General features: G+C 32.3%; 2 protein-coding genes across 2 annotated transcripts; both read left to right on the top strand.

The window, feature by feature from the left end:
• Positions 1 to 11,219: 11,219 nt before the first annotated feature.
• LOC110672529 (probable pectate lyase 5) lies at positions 11,220 to 13,262 on the top strand. The gene is made up of 4 exons (XM_021835331.2): positions 11,220 to 11,489; positions 11,630 to 12,370; positions 12,464 to 12,602; positions 12,697 to 13,262. The coding sequence occupies exons 1-4, from the start codon at positions 11,386 to 11,388 to the stop codon at positions 12,916 to 12,918; spliced, it is 1,206 nt and encodes a 401-aa protein (XP_021691023.2). The 5' UTR covers positions 11,220 to 11,385; the 3' UTR covers positions 12,919 to 13,262.
• A 3,850-nt stretch (positions 13,263 to 17,112) lies between these two features.
• LOC110672528 (BTB/POZ and TAZ domain-containing protein 1) lies at positions 17,113 to 20,216 on the top strand. Its single transcript, XM_021835330.2, is given in 6 exon segments — positions 17,113 to 17,343; positions 17,444 to 17,577; positions 17,864 to 18,167; positions 18,271 to 18,587; positions 19,803 to 19,917; positions 19,920 to 20,216. Coding segments are annotated over 6 exon segments (1,119 nt in total). The 5' UTR covers positions 17,113 to 17,139; the 3' UTR covers positions 19,965 to 20,216.
• Positions 20,217 to 21,050: the final 834 nt, after the last annotated feature.

A 21,050-nucleotide genomic window follows, 5' to 3' on the forward strand; every position in this document is an offset into this window, starting at 1 on the left:
CATCAAAACTGCCAGAACTAAAAAGTTGCCCAAAATTTTGGAATTTGAGCAATCTGGCCAGTTATGGTAAAAGTACCATAACTTGAGCTACAAAATTTTAAATGGAGTGATTCAAAAGAGTAATTAAAGCTAAGACATTAAGGAACAACTTTGATGAAGAAAGTTTAGTCAAATTTTCACTGTAGATTGATCCAATGAAATAGTAAATCTTAGAGATAAAAACTGAAAATTTATAATTTCTCTTAGGAAACTTTGAATTGAATTTAACAACTAATTCCAACAAATATAAAACTCAAAATGTGGTATGACCATGAGTTTAGAATTGGTATATCTATTAAATATAGAAAGTCAATATTTTACATAACTAGTCAAATAAATAGTAACTACCATGACAAATGTAACACCCTAATGTTCGGTAGTGCGTTGTATTGTTCCAGTGACCAGTATTATCCGGACAGCTAGGATGCCTAGAACTACACTTAAATATTGATGAGGAGACATAAAATAATGAAATACAAGAAAAGAAAATACAAGAAAAGAAAATACAAGAAAAACAAAGAAAAAATAATAGCAATGAAATGTAACCAAGTTAAAAGAGTCAAGAACCCTAGCGATGGGTGACCGCACCAGAAAGTTGCGGCGTGGACCGTTAACTAGCCCTGGACCGCGGGAAACCCTGAAAAATATTTTTAGGACTTAAATAAATGTCTATTGAAGTATAAATACCATTAGAAATATCAAAGAAAAATTAATTAATTAGTACAAAGAAAAGTGAGAAATCGAGAAAACGACAAAATCCGGTGTTACTGAAAAATCGGGAATGCAATCTGAACAGGGGCATTGTAGTCATTTGACACCCCGAGTTGTCTTTTGACCTAAATGTCCATTAAAAATGCATGATATTACACTTGGAAAATGTCATGAAAAATTAAATTGGTGGTACCTAATGTAAATAGCAAAAATTGGGAGTTAAATGTGGGAAAATGAAACTTTAGATTAAACTAACATTTAATTTTAACATAGTGCTCCACTAACTCACCTAAGTGGACCACTAAAGCTTCATTTTGGACAGATTTCATCTTCTTCCTCAACTCTCAAAGAATCAGCAGAAATTGCTCCCAAGGAAGAACTCCATTGCCGTCCACCTTGGAGCTTCATGCAAGCTTGATCCAAGCCTCTTTCCTTGCACTTCCCTTCACTAAAAGTTGTCCATACACCTTGGGCAGTAGATAGGCAGTAAGAAGATCAAGTTTTGGTGAAGTTTTGAAGAGTTTCCAAAGTGGTAAGTAGGTATTTTTGATGCTTACTTCATTAAAGTTTGTGTGGATGTTATGGGTAGATGAATTGTGGAAAGAATTTTGGAGTTTGATGTTTAAAGGGAGATGTATATTTTTGGCAGCCATGGAAACTCCTTAAGAACAATTTATCCTTGTATGTAAATGGTAGATTAAAGTGTTGGTGAAGTGTTTATATGTGTAGGAATAAATTGGGTGATGTATACTAAGTATATGTGAATGTATATTTGATTTTGGAAGCTTGGAAGTTGATTGAGAGGGATGTATGAATCGGCAACTTGAAGTGTATATCAAAAAAATGTTATTTCATGGTTTGGTTTATGGAATTGTATGGTTGAATTATGGTACTTTTTGTGGCAGCTTGTATATGTGTACAAGAGTTTGAGTTTGGACATGTAAATGAGCTAGGTTATGTGATTGAATTGTGTGTAAATTGGACTTGGTAAATTCTATACTATAAGGTGCATATTGAGTGTAATTACAAGCTGCCAAAATGACAAAAAATGTGTTGTGAAATGTGTTTATGTTATGGTACAAAACAGAAATGGCATGAATGTGTAACTTGGTAAGTGTTAAAAGTGTATTTGGTATGTGATGAAGAGTATTGCAATATGGCAGTGTGTATTTTGGCCTAAAACTTTAAGTGTGTGGCTTGAATTAGTATGAGACCAATTGGAGGTGAAACTAGGCACAAAAAGTGCCAACTTTCATGAAGGAAGCTTACCAAAATTATACTTGGAAGGTAACTTGAAAAATGACCAAATCCGGATTAGTGCATTTAAGGCTTGAAAATTGACTATTTGGGCAGCAGTTAGTGCTTTGGCCATAACTCACTCAAAATAGGTCCAATTGACCTGAAATTTTTATCATGAGTAGTTAAGACATATATCTACAAGTCTTATGAAGACACCAAAGCCCAGAAATGACCAAAAGCAAGTCAAATAGCTTGCATAAATTCGGGTCCAAAAACTGGCCGAACCTAAAATGACCTAAAATAACCTAAAGTGACCAATTTTGGTACATTCTGATCAGCAATAGTAAAATGACCATAACTTGGTCTACATAACTCAGAATGACCTGAAATTTTGCCTCGCATGCAATAAGACATAGATCTACAAGTTTGTAGTTTTGATCGAAACCTGAAACAAGAGGGAACTAGGTCGTCCGGCTAGGTCAAATTAGTATACCGGGATCGGGCAAATTTCAATAAAACGCAATATACATGGAAATGAATTAGGTAACATATACCAACCCTAAAAGGCTACAAATGTGACATATTGATAACATTAAAACCTAATTCACCTAGAATGCATCGAGGGTCAACATCTTAGGTGGACTAAGGAAATAATAGAATTCAATAAGTTAATTATTAAGGATTATCGTTAGAGACAGTTTAAATAAGTATTGAAACACTTCAAATTGTGTGTTTCAGTTAGCAAAGACTCAGGGAAGGGGAAGGAAACACTGAGTTCACTGAGTCAAAGTCAAGAGACAGTTATCAGAGGTTTGTGAACAACTAGTTTTTAACTGATTTTGTTCTGAATATTTCATATGATTAAATGATATATTTTTCTTATGTATTATGTTTAACAAGCATTGGATTTAATTCAATGATTATTGAAATTGTTATAGCATGTATGAATTTAGCTTTGTGAAATGGTATTTCCACAAGTATTAAGCATTGTTGTGAATTGAATAAATTATGTTTTGAAAAATTGTGATAGAATATGTTTTGAATTGTGATGGGTAATTTGCATGGAAAAATGCAAATTTATGATTTTAATTGTGATGAGCATAAAAATTATTGGATATTGGAATTGACTTTGAATCGAATTGTATTATGATTTATGCTTACTAAATGGATTGTGATATTGTTTTATATCTCACTATAGATGCTTGACTAGGTTATTACCTGTCTCTCTCATTTGTTAAGAAGACAATAGAGTTAGTTGTATTTTGATTACCATGGTACGTGCACAGACTTAGATTCTCCTCTTATCAGAGGTTAGATCTAAGTTCTTATTTGTTATGGCCCTTTCGGAAGATTCATTATTGTGATGTGTACTGTGTATGATGATTCGACTTTCCCGACTATAGAGAGTTAGAATTCGATTCGACCTCTCCGACCATAGGGAGTTAGAATCACTCCGAATATGACCCTTTCGGATTAGTCTTGCATGGTTTTTGAGATACATAATAGTTTTTGAGATACATAATGGTTTTTGAGATACATAATGTTTTTGAATAGTAAAGAATTGTGATTTCAATTATGACTTATGTATAATTGATTTTGTGGAATTACCTTAAATGGTTAGTTATGATTTGATAAATTGAACTTCGTGATCAAAGTCATTTTATACAAATGATTCATATTATTGGCAATGAATATTTTGAGTTTTGGAATTTGATGAATATCCAGATTTCCAAATTATTTGCTGTAATTTTTGTTAAGGTATATTGTACTATATTTTAAATTATAGTTGTGCACCACTGAGTTCACCATTCAGTGATAGCTTTGTATGCTGTCGCAGGTGAAAAGAGCATAGAGCAATTGAGTAAACTTCTTTGAAGAGACATTCAGATCAGCTCCAGGTATAACCATGTACACGGGTTTTGATGTATGTATGTAATAATATGTATGTAAATTATTTGAACAGTTGTATAAAAATTTTTGTAAAATATTTTAGCATGTAATTAAATGTAAATTATTGTAAATGTAAATTTGAGATTTCATTTACTTGAATAGTCTTGTAATATAAATTTTGAGTTTTGTAATCAATGAAATGTTTCTTTATGATGAGATTAGTTTGAAAATGAATGGATTGTTTATTGAGAATTGAATTGTGAATTGAAATGAAGTTATTGGAGTTGTATTTGAGAAAACATATTGGGAGCATTTTCTTTTTGCAGGATTGAAGAACGGTTTTCTCAAAATACAGCCGGCACTTTACCGAAATTTTGAAAAAAATTTTATAACACTAGATTTTAATCGATGATTTAAATTTCACGATAATTGTTTTAAAATTCCTTGTAGTATATATAATGGGTTATCGGTAGGCGAAGTACGGTAATTCATTAGGTGTACTACAGGATCATGTTACATCTTACAGGGGAGTAGGGTGTGACAACAAAAATACAAATAACTCAACTTATGGAACTATATAAGTAAATTGAAAATGCAAAGTTCAATCATTGAAATTATTATTAGAAATAATTTGGATAGGTATTGAAACACTTTAATTTTGTGTTTCAATGGAAAAAGAGCCTTCCAAGGAAAGAAGTAGAGGGGATTGAATTAAAGCAAGCGAAAGAGGTTTGTAAACAACTAAGCTTCTCAATTGATTTTAATTTTGTAAATGAATTTAATAAATTGTGATTATAAACTATTTGGATGCAATTATGATTTTTATTTGAAATTTATAAATTATGTGTTGCCAACCTTATAAGGAAAATTTCATTGAATGAAATTTGTTGTGTGAATTAAAATGCAATTATTTGAATAAAAATTTTATGAAATTGTTTTTAAACCACATTTAGCATGACAGTCCCGTTCGGAACTCCCCAGTAATAACAGCTATTGGGGGTTTGATAATTAAAAATTACTTATGTCTTCCATTAATAACGGTTAGTGAGGTAAGACTATATGAGTACTCATTAGCTAGCTAGTCCTTCCCTCATTAATAATGATTAGTGAGATGATTTGCTTTGTCGTGATGTAAAAAATGATATTGATCATGAAATTTTGTGTTATGGTCTAGACTATGTGTTATTGGCAATACTCTTACTTTGTGATTTGTCAAACATGTTTTGAAATATATGAATCTTATTGACTTGAAATTTTGAAAATTCTGATTTCTTATGTTTTGATATATATAAATGATGTCATTTATAAATGAGTTTTTTTAAATTTTAATTATGTACTACTGAGTGTAATACTCAGCGATAACTTTCTTATGCTGTCGCAGGTAAAGAGGTAGATAAAGCAGTAGAATGAGCTGCTTTTGACTGCAGTGAAGATACATTTTTTGATATTGTACGGGTATAATATTTTATACCCTTATAAATTTATTTTGATGTAAAATTTTTATTCATATATATCTGTAAAACTTACTAAGCATTTGTACAGTAAAATTTGTATTAATATTATTTTTGTTTTCTTTTCTATAAATTGAGATTTTTATATGTGAATGAGGTTTATTGAAAATGTATTGCAATTGTGTTGACCGAGTTGGATTGTATTGATTTAAATAGAGTTGTGAATTTTATACATATTAGGAGTATTTTTAACAGATTTTGAAGAATTGTTCTCTCAATTTCTAGCCAACACTATTTCGAAATTTTTATAAAATTTTTAAAATTTCAAATAAATTGAAAATTTATCTTATGATATAAACCTTAATTAAAAGTTTTTTATTAATTATTTATAATTACCCTGTGCTTCAAGATGAATAAAAATTAATTTAAAATTTCTTATAATATATTTAATGAGTTATGGATAGGTATATTATAAAATTATGTTATACTTTATAGAGCAGTAATATGTGATACAGTACATACACGTGGAAGCAATTGTGATCAGCGGGAAGAATGGGGATTCAGGGCCTGTTTGGATTAACTGTTGAATACAATCGATAATTAATGATAACATTCTTGTTAGCTGATAGCTGATAGCCGATGATAGCTGCTTTATATTAAGTGTTTGGTAAAATTATATTTAGCTGTTGCTGTTAATATGTGAAATGACTAATAAGGGTATATATCATATAATTTATTTTATTATTTAAATAAATATAAAATTATAAATTTATTACATTATATTATTTATTTTATTATTAAATTAAATATATAATTATTAAATTAATATATTATATTATTTAAATAAATATATAATTATTAATCTTTTATATTATATCATTTATTTTATTATTGAAATAAGAAAATAATTATTTTTTAAGATAATTAAATAATTTTAAAAATAATAAAATAATTTTTATTGTTAATAGAAAAATTTATAATTAATTTTAAGTTTTTGGATATAAATAAATATTTTATATTTTATGTTATTAATAAAAAATATTTTAACAAAGTTGAAATAAATTAATTAAAATATTAAAATTACAAATAAAAAAATAAAAATATTAATAATATTAATTTTCAAGTTAAATAAAAAAGGATAATATGGTCAAAATAAAAAATAAAACCAGATCACATCGGTTGATGTAAAAATAGACTTGAAAATTAATATTATTAATATTTTTATTTTTATTTATAATTTTAATATTTTAATTAACGCATTTCAACTTTGTTAAAATATTTTTATTAATAACATAAAATATAAAATATTTATTTATATCCAAAACTTAAAATTAATTATAAAATTTTCTATTAATAATAATAATTATTTTATTATTTTATCTATATTTTAAAATTATTTAATTATCTTAAAAATAATTATTTTTATTTCAATAATAAAATAAATGATATAATATAAAAGATTAATAATTATATATTTATTTAAATAATATAATATATTAATTTAATAATTATATATTTAATTTAATAATAAAATAAATAATATTATGTAATAAATTTATAATTTTATGTTTATTTAAATAATAAAATAAATATAATTTACCAAAAACTTAATATAATAAACTTATCAAACACCACAATTTACTTATTTAGATATCTATCAACTATCAACTACATTTAACAGATAAATCAAACACTCCCTCAGTCAGCATTAGCATTAGAGCACGCCGATTCTCTGCTAAAACGATCCTGAGAGGCGCCGATTGCAACTAATCCTGCATTGCTACGTGGCTACTATTATGAAATGGGTACGGCTGCAGCAGCAGACCCAGGGAGATACGGATCATGCATGGACGTTGACAAAGAAAGTTTTCCTTTTCAATTACTGCAGTTCATCTTGTGCTATTATATATAGTTAACGGGTTTTTAATTGTAATTATTAAAATTCATTAAATATAATTATTTATTATTAATTTATATTGATAATAATTTTTTTTTAATATTACACTATTTTTATATAATATTACATATTTCTATATAATATTTATGATTCAATGTAAAATTAATAATATATAAATAATTATATTTATATATTACATATATACATAAAATAAACTTTAAGAAGTATATATTCTTTAGAATAGTAAATTTAAATTTATATAAGAATGAGTTTAATAATAATTAGATTAAATATTTATATTAAAATTTATACATAATTAATTAATGTGTATATATAAAATGCATAAATTTATATGTAAATATTTAATTTATATATTATTATTTTTAAAAAAATGAAATTATGAAAATAATTTTTATAATTAATGCAGAATTAAATTAATACATTAAATATTAATAAATTATAATTTAATGATATTAAATTTGTTTTTCCCTGATTATGATATTTCAAATTTAAATTCTAATCAAATACTTTCACTTTCCACTTTTTTAAAGTAATTAAATTACATAAATTATAATAAAATATTTATTAATTTAACTTAACTACCCTTTATCTCATCTAATTAAGAGAGTAAATAACAAGTGTTAAGATGAATTTTATAAAATTATACAATAATTAGTATTTAGTGGAAATATATAAAAAATTGTAAAAAATAATTAATACTTGTGATTTTCTCAAAATAATAGATAATTATAGATAAAATAACTTTTAAAAAAGGATATATAAAAAAGTGGATGATAGAAGCATAAATATATATATATAAAATATTAATATGGTAAAGAAGTTTTACAAAAGTGCCTTTTTTTTTTTTTTTCATCGAAGATATCAATTTGATTGTTGAAATGCCATCAAGGTGGCATGGAATGGAATGGAATGAAAAACAAAGTTCATCTGTGAATAAATATTGCATATGAAAGAATTTTCATAGATAAACTTTGCAACCAAAGAGTGAGCTGCTTGGTTGCAATGATGTCGCACCACTGAAAAGCAAACCTTTTGGAGCAACTAAGAACAATCTAGCACGTCTAGAATTATGTCCTGGGTGGAAAGAGGTGCAGGTTGACCTTTGCAAGCATCAACAATAATCGATGAATCTCCTTCTAAGATGACTTTTGAAAAACCAAAATTTTTGGGAAGACTGGTAGCCTCTTCGCAAGCAAGGCTTTCCAGAAAGCAGAGGATGTTGAATGGAAGGCCAAAGTTTACAGCATCAATCAAGCACTCTACCTATGGAATGAGAAAAGTTCATTTTGGGATTGAAACCATGCATATGGTGCAAAAATAATAGAGACAACACAAGGCAATGGGATGAGAAAAGGGCCAAAAGCATATGAGTTGGGCAAACTATGTCACCATTCATTTGCAAACATACTATACTATTGATGGATGGATTAAGTTTGATGTCCAAGAGAGTTGAAGGGCTTGAATTGGGCTTCTCATGAGCCTTGATTGAAGGCATATTAGAGAGTTCCGTAGACAGCTCGTTAGGCCCAATAAAAATGTGAATCTTCAATCTTGCGAGGCGACGACACCTACGAGTACGACCAGCAAAAAAGATCATAACTATGGCAGAGGTTTGACTTAACTCACTCTACATATATTTTATTGATTAAAGTGAAATATGCTATCATTTTTGCCCTATCAAGTGTGAAAATGATTAAGGTCTAGAACATAAAAAAAAAGTTACCTGGATTGAAATTTAATACCCAGCCACATGAAACCAAATCATCACATCCCCATTGCCTCCTTCACAACCATTGTCCAAAATCCCAATTTTCCATCATACCAAATTAAATCTACGCATGGTGTATAAAACCATGATGACAGGCAGGTGCTGTGTAATAGGTGTTGTGTAATACACAATTATCCAAGCACTGACTGTAATTAGCATCTGTGTTATCCTTAACTATGTTTTTTTATGCTGTCTTGTAGCTTAAGTGATATCCAAATGTTCCCATGCAACTTTGGCTATGATGGGTGTGAACTCAAATCAAGATTAACGACACGGATCAGTGATCTGAAATGGGTTGATGGTATAGCTTTGTGTCTGCAAGATGTTAACGTGGAGCTTATCCACCCAATAATTATATTTTGGTAAACTTGATGTATTTCGCTGATTGGTTGATGTTGGGCCACTGTCTCCACCCCTCCACATAGACAATCTTCATCCTTATGTCTCATATCATGTGTGGTATTTGTTTCATAATCATATGGGTGGTTTGGATGATTTTGAGAGAGCTTGACAAGGGATTCAATTATAATGGCTTCACGGAATATTCGTAGTCGATCAGACCCATGCTCTCATTTAGATAATCTATACATTTTTTCCAGATATTATTATTTGAATTTATGTTAATAATAAAAATATAAAAAATATTTATTAAAAAATACATAGTTTAATTTTTATTATTTGTTAATATAAAGTTCAAGTTCAAATCGAGATTAAATGCTTCAATAATATTAAAGGTTTACCAGCAAGCCACCAGAGTCTGGTTGTATTGTCACATTGTTTGGCTGTATATAGTAACTGAGTGATGGTTTAGTTTGAAGCTTTCTATAATAATATAGCTAATAGCAAATTAAAATGTCGGTAGCCGTAGTAAGTGTCTTCACGGCTAATCTCATTTTCTCAAAATTCTGCATGGGTTGAGGTCTGACTCTTGACATGAGGGGGAGAAAAAGCAATATCCTGCACGTGCAAAAGAGAAAATCCATCGGGCGAGAGATAATTCCACGTGGCAGAGAATTTGGATACCACGTGTTGGATGGATGAGAGAAGTTGCCAGGTAGCTTTCACTCGCCGATTACTAAGAAAAAAAAAATACAAATAAATGTAGGAAAAAAAAATGTATAAATATATAATTATTATTTAAAAAAATTATAAAGTGGTTATAAATTTTATAAAACTTTTGTCCAGTTCTTAATTTTCTTTCGAAAAAGTTGTTGCTAATCGAAGATCAACGGCTTATCTCTTCCTTCAAATCCATGATCGACGGTCCAAATTCATCCCAACAGAATCATACGAGAGAGCGAATCAAAATCCCTCCATGTGGAGACGGAGCTTTCAGCCATAAAAAGCCCCAAGTCAGCAGATCAATGGATCCTGATCCTCCGGCCTGTCTCTCTCGAGGCCCACGTGTCGTTGTCGTACAAAAGTGGCACCAAAAGAGGTCGCCTTTGTGCCATGTCATCCTTCTTTAGTTCTTTGAAATTTCGCCGGACATCGCGGCCACGAAAAAATGAAAATCAAAAAGAAATGAAAAAAGGCATACGGCCGACGGGTGTTTTTGGAGGGCAAATGCGTGTTTTGGTGTGACGAGGATTTTTGGTCCAACTCATCATCAATTAAATTTATAATATTTTAAATTTAATTTTATGTATTAAAATTAAATTTTTATAAGAAAAAAATTATTTAATCAATCAGGAAGTAATGTAATTAAGCTACTCAATCTTTAAAATTCAAAACAATCATGCAAGTTCATCATGCACTTATTGAAGCTTTTAACAAACTTTACATTATTTGCCTTAAACTTTACATTATTTAATGGCATGGATGTAAAAAAATCTCATGTTGGCAAGTAAGACAGGCAAGAGTGTAGGGGCCCATAGAATCAAATAGCTTATTCTGCTCGTGGTAGTAGAAGGGGTCAGCTTTAATTTACTTGTCTTAATAAGATGCAAGAGGTACTATTTACGCATTAAACATAGACAAATTACGTGACAATTTACAAATAGAAAAATAAATAAATAAATAAAATAGGTGGCTTCAACATTGACGTTGTCAATTTCATTGTCGGTCTCTACATTATATAATCTAGCTGTAATTCTTGGTACGCTAGGCACTGAGTGCACCGTGAATAATAAAGTTTTCATTATTATTATTATTATTTGTTGCTTTAATATTTTACTGTATTTATCTATCTCACATTTAATCCTCTAATCTTTGCCAATTTCAAAGGCTTAACGGCGAAAACTACCAGGGGAATGTATATCAAGAAATCACGAAGCACACCTAGGTCCCCCTCTTTATATACACTTGCCCTCTCCCTGCAATTTCTCACGCATTCCCCTCTTTCACACTAGAGCATATAGGACGCACCAATGGCTCTCCCTATTCTCTTCCTCTTCTCTCTTCTCACCATCCCTTCCCTCATTTCCTCTTCCTCAGTTAAGGACCCAGAGCTTGTAGTACACCAAGTACACAGGTAACTAACCCTGGCTTAAGCATTACAACACCTTACTGCTACTCACTCTAGTTCCAACATGTGCATTCTAGGTGGTTTTTTATATCTTAGTGTTTAAAATGTGTTGCATTTTATTTGTTTTTTCTTTTTTGCGCATGCAGGGCCATCAATGCTTCCAGGAGGAACTTGGGCTATCTTTCTTGTGGAACCGGTAACCCCATTGATGATTGCTGGAGGTGCGACCCCAACTGGGAGAAGAATCGCCAGCGCCTGGCGGACTGTGCCATTGGGTTCGGTAAGAATGCCATCGGGGGAAGAGATGGAAAAATTTACGTCGTCACAGATTCCAGTGACCATGATCCTGTGAAACCTAAGCTAGGGACTCTCAGGTATGCCGTGATTCAAGATGAGCCATTGTGGATCATTTTTGCTCGTGACATGACGATAAAATTGAAGGAAGAGCTGATCATGAACTCGTTTAAGACCATTGATGGTAGAGGTGCTAGCGTCCACATTGCTGGTGGTCCGTGCATTACTATACAATTTGTGAGTAACATTATTATTCATGGATTGCACATACATGACTGCAAGCAAGGAGGAAATGCTTATGTAAGGGACTCCCCACGACACTATGGGTGGAGGACTATATCAGACGGTGATGGAGTATCCATATTTGGCGGTAGCCACATATGGGTGGACCATAACTCATTGTCAAATTGTAACGATGGACTGGTTGATGCAATTCATGGGTCCACAGCCATCACAATTTCAAACAATTTCATGACCCACCATGATAAAGTAATGTTACTGGGTCACAGCAATGCCTACACTCAAGACAAGAACATGCAGGTCACTATAGCCTTCAATCACTTTGGTGAAGGGCTTGTCCAGAGGATGCCAAGGTAAATAAAGAACAGTAATGGTAAATTTACTAATTTGCAGAATCTTCTGTGGGCCTACAGCATAATAATTAACATTTAATTTTCAAATTGCAGGTGTAGACATGGGTATTTCCATGTGGTCAACAATGATTACACCCATTGGGAAATGTATGCCATTGGAGGCAGCGCAGCCCCAACCATCAATAGCCAAGGCAACAGATTTGTTGCACCTGACAATAGATTCAGCAAAGAGGTAGGGATTGCTCTAAACTGAATTAACTAACCCCTACCCTTTTGAGAATTCCAATATCCAACATAAAAATCAAGAAAGTTATTGTATCGTTCAGGTGACAAAATATGAGGATGCAGCAGAAAGTGAATGGAGGAGCTGGAATTGGAGGTCAGAGGGAGACCTGATGGTGAATGGTGCATTTTTCACAGCTTCAGGAGCAGGAGCCTCTTCAAGCTATGGTAAAGCATCAAGCTTGAGTGCTAGACCTTCTTCACTTGTCGGTACCATAACGGTGGGAGCAGGTGCCCTTAATTGCAAGAAAGGGGCTCGTTGCTGATTGTGATGTCCATTGATTAATTATTATGTTGGACCATTGTTAGTTAGAAGGTGAGTAGAACAATGGAAGTTAAGAAAATGTGGAAGGTGATGAAGACAAATTAACCTCTCACTCTCAGTGTTTAAGTTTCGTTTCATGGGCCGTCCTCTTCCTTCCAAATTTTTATTTTTTATTCATTTTTATCCCTTCTTTTGTACCCAACTGTGATGATTACAACCTTGGCCTCTCACTCTTAGAGCCATTCAGGATTCTGTTTGAGAATCTAGATGGGTTTAGAGAAAAGAAGTGCAGAAGTGTTGATTGTATAGTAATATATGAATGTATATTCATGTTTCTGTCTTTTACTCTGTTCTCTCTGTTTCTCTTTCACCCACAATCAAGATGCCATAACTTCAATGAATAATGACAAACCAAGGGAAATACCAATTACAAGTGAAGACAGAAGAGAAAAGTTTCGAGTCTCAACCATATGTAGTAGATTAATGCAAGTGATTAATGAAAGCAAGCACCAAAATTATTAAAGCTCAACTGGCTCCAAATTTAAAAGTTCGAAACAGAAAGCTACACATAAACAAAGTTCATTCCTATACTGGAATCTCATGCAAGAAAACAAAAAGGTCTACCCATTTATTTTCAATATCAAACAGCAAAAAGGAAAATCCTTTTAGTTTTTACACTCAGTTCATTTGTTTACCACTTCATCATACCCATTCACCGATGCATTTCAGATCTAATGAAATGGCCTTAAAATAAAAATTTGCACAGCGGTAGTAGATATAGATTTATGGCGTGAGGACAAAAGGATTAAGCAGCACATGCAAGCCAGTTTTTAACTTCTTTTTATGGATTGGTCTCTCGTCGGACTAACCCTAGTTTCAATTTCGTCCTTGACAAAGTTGCACTCAATCTTCGTCTATATTTATGGCTTCTAGCACCCGCACATGCATATCTCAATTCTCAAGTGGGCTATAATGAAGTATCCACTCATGTGGCTGTATTCAGTTCCCTACCTCTAGTTATATGTATATTGTGCTATGTAATTGGCCCCTATGCGCCAGTTTTAAGCTAGTTAGGAGAATTTCTCATCTTTCCACTTCAGAGATAAGCCACTAACCGGGTGGGCACATATTCTGGAAGACAACATCTGGAGTTCAACTTCAACCTCACCTGACCCATTGAGCATTAGCACCCACTGATCCATTTGAGCATGATCCGGGCAAATGTCCTTGTCTGAATCTGCATGGTAGAGACTAGAGAAGATCAGATAGGACTTCTTTGGGTCCACTCAATGGGCCCTTAACATTCTGGTTCTTGTTGCTCAAGTGGCCATGGAGTACACACACAAGATCTTTAATTATCACCACAAACGTGTTCACATTCCTGATTCCTGTTCAGTCGATGCATATGTTCTGCAGACAAGAGCATAAAACCATTAAAAACCTGCTTGGGTCTTATTTAGACATAGGTAACAATCTGTCTGACAAATGTTGGATACCCTCCATGCTTTTGGCCACACAGTAGTTGAGGAGTAACTAACAAGACTATTTGATACCATTGCAGAGGATGCAAATGACATCTTTCACATTGGCTCTGTGTGTGAACAGGGATAGTTTTGGTTGTGAAGGTTATGCTAATTAAATTGGTTAATGCGAGGGAGTTTAAAGTTTAGTGATAAGCCGTTGCCAAGTGGTAGAGTCAATTCAGAGATTTTCTCTGCTTGAGTAATGGACCAAACCATGTGGCATACAATTAGTGGAAACTGACCTAATTTGAGTGGGACTAGGACCAACAGAAGATGAGCCATCATCTAAAAAAGCAGAAGCTTCATCACGTGCGCCACATGGCTGAGATTTGGACATATGACCAGGCTTTATATTATCAGAGGCTGCCTAAGATTGAATTCTACTTCTTTTAAATTCTTTAGTAATGGGGAAATGCTTCATATTCAAAGCTGTCTCCAGGCTTTAGCAGTTTCCCTGGAGAAGAAAGTTCAGAATGTATTACCTTCCTACCGATACAATATTACATCTAATAGCAATGTTGGACATTAGTAAGACAATATTGGATCAAGAAATTTCATATTTGTACAAGTGGTGAAGATAGAATTAAGCTAAAAGCTAATCTCATCATATTGAAGGTTGAGAAATATTATATATTCAGATCAAGAAAGAAAAATCACAACTCGAAAGCGGAGCGGATGAGAAGATGCATGACATTGACAGGAGACAAACAAGCCCAGTACGGTTGATTTGCGCATGAATATGGACTCGCACTAGTACAATTACTCAAAAAGTTGCTGCTGCATTGGGCCTCAAAGAGTTCATTTACATGCCTAAGCCTACTATATAATTGCTAGGCCCACTCACGAGTATGGCAGGTAGACACCATTATTAATACCCAAATGAGGCTTCTTTTTATTTTGTTTTGACAAATAACCCACGCAACAGATACGCACGGTTTTCTTGGGTGCGAGCGTCAACTATTTTGGGTTCAGGCCCAAGATACAAAGAGAAGTGATTAGAGATAATAACTTGCAGCCTAATAGCAATCTCTGACTGGGTTTTATTTATATTCATGGTCTGGCTTGCTATTGTTGCATCTGGTTGGAGTCCCATATAGGAAAATTGGAAAATCAGAAGACTCCAAAGAGGGCTTTATTACATCCTTAAAAACAGTGTCGGTCCACCACTGATTCAATGACCCCAGCCATTTGGCTTTGTTTGATGCAAGTGGGGCCACGTGTGCATACCTCTATGGAGATAACAATGCCACGTTCGAAAGTACTAGATTACGTGTCATTATTTATTATAAAAGTGGACGAAACTTTAGCTGGCATGGATGAGAACGGGCTACACGTCGGACAGAGGTACGACTTTTCTGATCTCCAAAAGCCGTTTATAATACAAAATACGTATTATAAAAGTTATTATTATTATATAAAAAATATAAAAATTTAAATAAAGAGAAATTAATTTTAATAATATTATTTAAATTAATATATAATTATAATTAATTAATAAAGTAAAAATCACAAACACATGCTTTGAAATTAGTAATTTTAAATATTTTATAAGAAATTTTATTCGTATGATAATTAAGAAAAAGAAAATTTCCGTTTACGTATAAATATTAAACACTTATTTTAAACGAGTTTCGTGTTTCACTAAGGTATTATATTATATAGTAATAAGATTTTGACTTAGTGGGAGCAAAATATTTTCTTATGATATGTTGGATCATTTAAATTTATTTTTAAATGTTTTATCTTAAAATATAAAATATTTTTTAAATATAGAAGTTATAAAATTTTTCATAATTTGTACTTTTATTATTAATATTTTAAAGTTTTAAAGTATTGATTATTTAATTGTTAAATTTTATACTATATTATATTTTAATTTTTTAATTTTTAAAATTAATTATTTAATTTCTAAATTTTACATTATATCACACGCTATAATTTTAACATATAAAATAATTTAATCATTCTATCAATTAATAGAGTTATTGTAAATATTAAAGTTATAAGACTAATTATCATTTATATTAAAAATAAAGAAAAAATTTATGAACTAAATAATTAACTTTTTAAAATTTATAGACTAAAGTGTAATATAAGGCAAAACTCATAAATAAAATTATAAATTTCCTTTTAAACAATATCTTATTTTAATTTTTAAATTTTAATATTTTATTTTAAAAAAATTATTACATATATTTGAAGCACTAAAAGATAGTACTTCTTTAGATAGAAAAAATCAAATTTTCTTTAATTTTAAAAAATAAAATTCATATATATATATATAAAGAGAAAATAAATATACAACAAATACACTGAACAATTTCTCTTTATTTTATTTGGTCAATTGTTACATTGCCAAATATTTTACTTATTAACAAATTTATAATTTAATGGATAAATATGAAAGAATTAAAATTATAATAGAAATTTAAATTACAAGACAGACTAATTTCACAAGGTTTAGTAACCAATCTAAAATAATATAAATAATTACTTGAAATAGATGATGAAGCAATCACATTACAATAAAGAATAAAATTTTTAGTCTTTTGAACTGGATGAGTGTACAGCACGCACCGAGAAAAGCGCGTGGTTTATCTTCGTCATGTATTATATTTTCCTACATTTTTAATTCGCTGGCACAGTGGCACTACTTCTCTATAAAGCCGGGGGACAACCAGCTCCATTGTTATTGCAATATGGCACAAAAGATTCCACTGACTCCGTTTTCTCATCCACCTATGGAGGAAGCTCATAACGAAACCATCGCCACCACCAACTTCTCCGGCGATCTGTACGCTCATTATCAAATCGCCAATCAAAATTCTCGTGAATTACCAAAACCCGACGTTCAAATTATCACATCCGGCGGAATACGCATTCCGGCTCACAGTAGTGTCCTGGTACTTATTTTTCTCATTTTCTTTAATATTTCGCATCGATTTGCGATATATTTAACTAATTGAACCTTTTTTTTTTCCTTTTCGAATTGCGATGATATAGGCCTCCGTATCATCAGTACTGGAGAATATCATTGAGAGGCCACGCAAACATAGCAGCTCCGAGAGAATTATTCCTATCCTTGGCGTTCCTTGCGACGCCGTTGCGGCGTTCGTTGGGTTCATATATTCCTTCAGGTTAGTTATTTGCGTATTTGCTAATATGTTGATCTCGGCCGTATATTAGATCATCTTAACTGATCGGACGGATGAAAAAGTTCGAAATTTAATTTGACTGCTGATTGGCGATTAGATTCAACATAAAGAAAAAGGAAATTATTTATTAGTACCTTAACTTTGAATTATATTCCAAGCTGTTTTTTAGTCGGTTACGCAAACTAGGTGATCTCGATTCCGATTCCGATTCCGATTCCTCCAAAGTGGAAGGAAGAATCCTCAAATGACGGAAATGACCCTGGCGCAGGTGCGGTGAGGAGGAGCTGGAGAAGTATGGGATCCATCTACTGGCATTATCCCACGTTTACCTGGTCCCCAATCTGAAGCAGAGATGCGCCAAGGCTGTGGGTGAACTATTGACTATTGAGAATGTGGTGGACGTGCTTCAATTGGCAAGGCTCTGCGATGCGCCTGATCTTTACCTCAAATGCATGAAGTTTGTCTCTGGCCATTTCAAGGCTGTAGAAAAGACTGAAGGCTGGAAGTTCATGCAAAATCATGACCCATGGCTGGAGCTCGAGATTCTCCAATTCATCGATGAAGCTGAATCGGTATGTTCATATTCAAATTATAGAAATTTAATCATCTGTTTAAATGGGTACTTCAAATTAAGTTCTATATTGTTATTAACGATGGTTATCAAAACATCAACAGAGGAAAAAGAGAACAAGGCGGCATAGGGAGGAGCAGAGCTTGTACATGGAGCTGAGTGTAGCAATGGACTGCTTAGAGCACATATGCACCGAAGGGTGCATGAGCGTCGGGCCGTATGACATGCAGCCCACCAAGAAAAGAGGCCCGTGCAGCAAGTTCTCCACGTGTCAAGGTATCCAGCTTTTGATCAAGCACTTCGCCGCCTGTAGGAATCGGGTTAATGGAGGGTGCTTCCGTTGTAAGCGGATGTGGCAGCTACTAAGGCTTCACTCTTCCATGTGTGACCAGCTCGAGTCTTGCAAAGTTCCTCTCTGCAGGTAATTAACTAGATCCTTTTCTATTTTGTTACATGTGATAGTCCTTGTTAAAGGGTTCGTCTGTCGATGATCTAAAAATTTGAAGGCACTTTTATTTGTCTTTGTTTCCTAGTCGGATTGCTCAATTTGTTGTGGTAGACATGGAGCACATGCCAGCTAAAACTTTTGCTCCTCTAAGACTGTTTTTCTTCTGTTTTTCTTCCGCAACCCATACAGTATTTAGTAATTACCATGTGATACATGAGCATATACAGTATTCGTGCTTTAGTAGGTATGTATGGTCGGCTTGTGGATGTCTTTATTATTTACCAATGCTAATTTGTTTTGCCTCCTGATGAAGTTCACAAGTAGTGGTTGGCTTGTCTCCATTAATTGTTTAATCTAATATCAATTTTCCCAGCTGAAATTCTTGACCCTGTGGGATTGTTCCCATATCTTCTTATTCTAGACTCTGTAAAAAAAAAAATCTTCAAAACAAACAAGCATGCCCATCAATTCCATCCAAAAACAAACAATACTGATTTATCAACTCCTGAGTGAGATGAGGACATCATGCCAACTGACAAAGGAAGTGGCCATTTTCAGTAGATCTTTTATCTTGATTTCATTTAGTCCAATAATGTCTTCTTGATCCTTCGAGATCCTCACATTGATTGTGGATAACGTGTGTAGGTGATTTATATAAGTTAACATACCTTAATAAAATTGTCATGATTATACCAACGTGTGTGTCCTGTCATTGAATCATTTAGGTATGTGTATGTATACCTTTAAAAAAAAAAAAAAGACCAAAGCTTTCGAGAGGTTGAGCCGGTGTGCGTGTGGGCTTAACCCCCCCCCATTCATGAGTCGTGCTCACGTGGTCCGTTATGTAGAGGGCTAGTACTTCCGGATTTCACATTGGTTGTGGATAGCGTGTATAAGTGATTTATATGGGTTAATATGTTTTACCAAGGAGTGTGTCCTGTTACTGAATCACCTGGGTGCATTTGTATACCTTTGAAAAAAAAATCATGTCTTCTTTGTAATTTGATTGTCAAGCAGTGGAAAGTTTGTAATACACCAACAAATTAAAGATTATTAATTGGTCCGTTAAGAATAATGAAAAAATAAAATTAAAAAAAAAAAACCTGAAAGTGCAGATGATATGTCTCTTCTGGTGCAGTAAAGTGAAGGGTCCATGTACTTATCCTTGATGTTTTGTGCATGTTACAGGCAATTCAAATTAAAAATGCAACAAGAGAAAAAGGGAGATGATGCACCATGGAGGTTATTGGTAAAGAAGGTAGTGTCAGCCAGAGTTATGTCTTCTCTCAAACTGCTCAAGCGGAAAAGAGAAGAGCAACTGAGGGAGACAATACAGGACCATGGGATTAGGACCTTCAGATTATAATTCAACAAGAAGCGGCATGGTGCAGCGAGATTCATTATAATATGTGTTCTTTTTGTGGATATAGCATTTGGGTTAGTCCTTTGCACTCCGTTTGGTTTTATTCAGAGTCTGTGAAGAAGTAGAAGAAAGTGTCTATTAGATAATGAAGTTGAGTGAAGTATTCTGTATATAAAGGAAAAGGTAGTAATACAATTTTCTTTTTAAATGCAAAGTAGCTGATCATAATTTGCCCTTCATTTCTTCAACTATATAAGTTTTATTATTTGATTTTCTGGGATGAAATTGTTATTCTATAGTCATTCTTTATATATATATATATATTAAAAATGTTAATATAAAAAGAATAATTTTATATCATGAATCAAATAAAACTTGTTTTGATATTGAGTGTCACAGAGACGTTCCATCTAATTTTTCACGTAAAAAAGATAGATGTTGGCAGAGCCAGTATTATCCACCAGTGTGAAAGGAACGCTCCAGACCGAGAGGGGACTGAATTGAAGTAGAGACAATAACCTGCGAGAGACTGAAAGCAGACGAGCTCTCCAAATGAATGCGAACTTTGACTACCAACAACCACTTAATATCCTCTCACATTAATTTGAGATGAAAGGTGTAATGTTTGAATAACTCTCTTCTGTTTAAATTAATTTTTAAGGTAAAATTAAATTAAATTTATTTTGTTTATATGATGTTAGAATATATTTTATTTCAATATTAAATCACTTATAAATGTAACTTAGTTTATAAATAAGATTTAAATAAATCTCTTCTACTTGAATTAATGCACGATGATTATTAATTTAACTGAACCTGAAGCTGCATTGAGTAATTTTTCAAATCATAATGTGCATGTATCTATTTTATATATTTCACTTTCCATTGTCAACATTTTTGTCACTCGGCTTTGACAATAAAATATCTTCATATTTTGTGGACGATATCTTCTCAAAACCAAGCATGAATGCTTCCATCCAAAAATATCTTATTCCATCAATCATGATTCATTACTGGACGTGAGTTTATCTCTATTTTCATTTGATAATCCAATAAATTTATATTTATATTTC

Source organism: Hevea brasiliensis, chromosome 17, assembly GCF_030052815.1.
Source record: "Hevea brasiliensis isolate MT/VB/25A 57/8 chromosome 17, ASM3005281v1, whole genome shotgun sequence".
Taxonomy (NCBI): Eukaryota; Viridiplantae; Streptophyta; class Magnoliopsida; order Malpighiales; family Euphorbiaceae; genus Hevea; species Hevea brasiliensis.

Coding starts and splice junctions, on each gene's coding strand:
- LOC110672529 (XM_021835331.2), top strand. CDS start 11,386: ATGGCTCTCCCTATTCTCTTCCTCTTCTCTCTTCTCACCATCCCTTCC. Junction 12,371..12,463: donor CTTGTCCAGAGGATGCCAAG/GTAAATAAAGAA, acceptor TTCAAATTGCAG/GTGTAGACATGGGTATTTCC. Junction 12,603..12,696: donor ACAATAGATTCAGCAAAGAG/GTAGGGATTGCT, acceptor TGTATCGTTCAG/GTGACAAAATATGAGGATGC.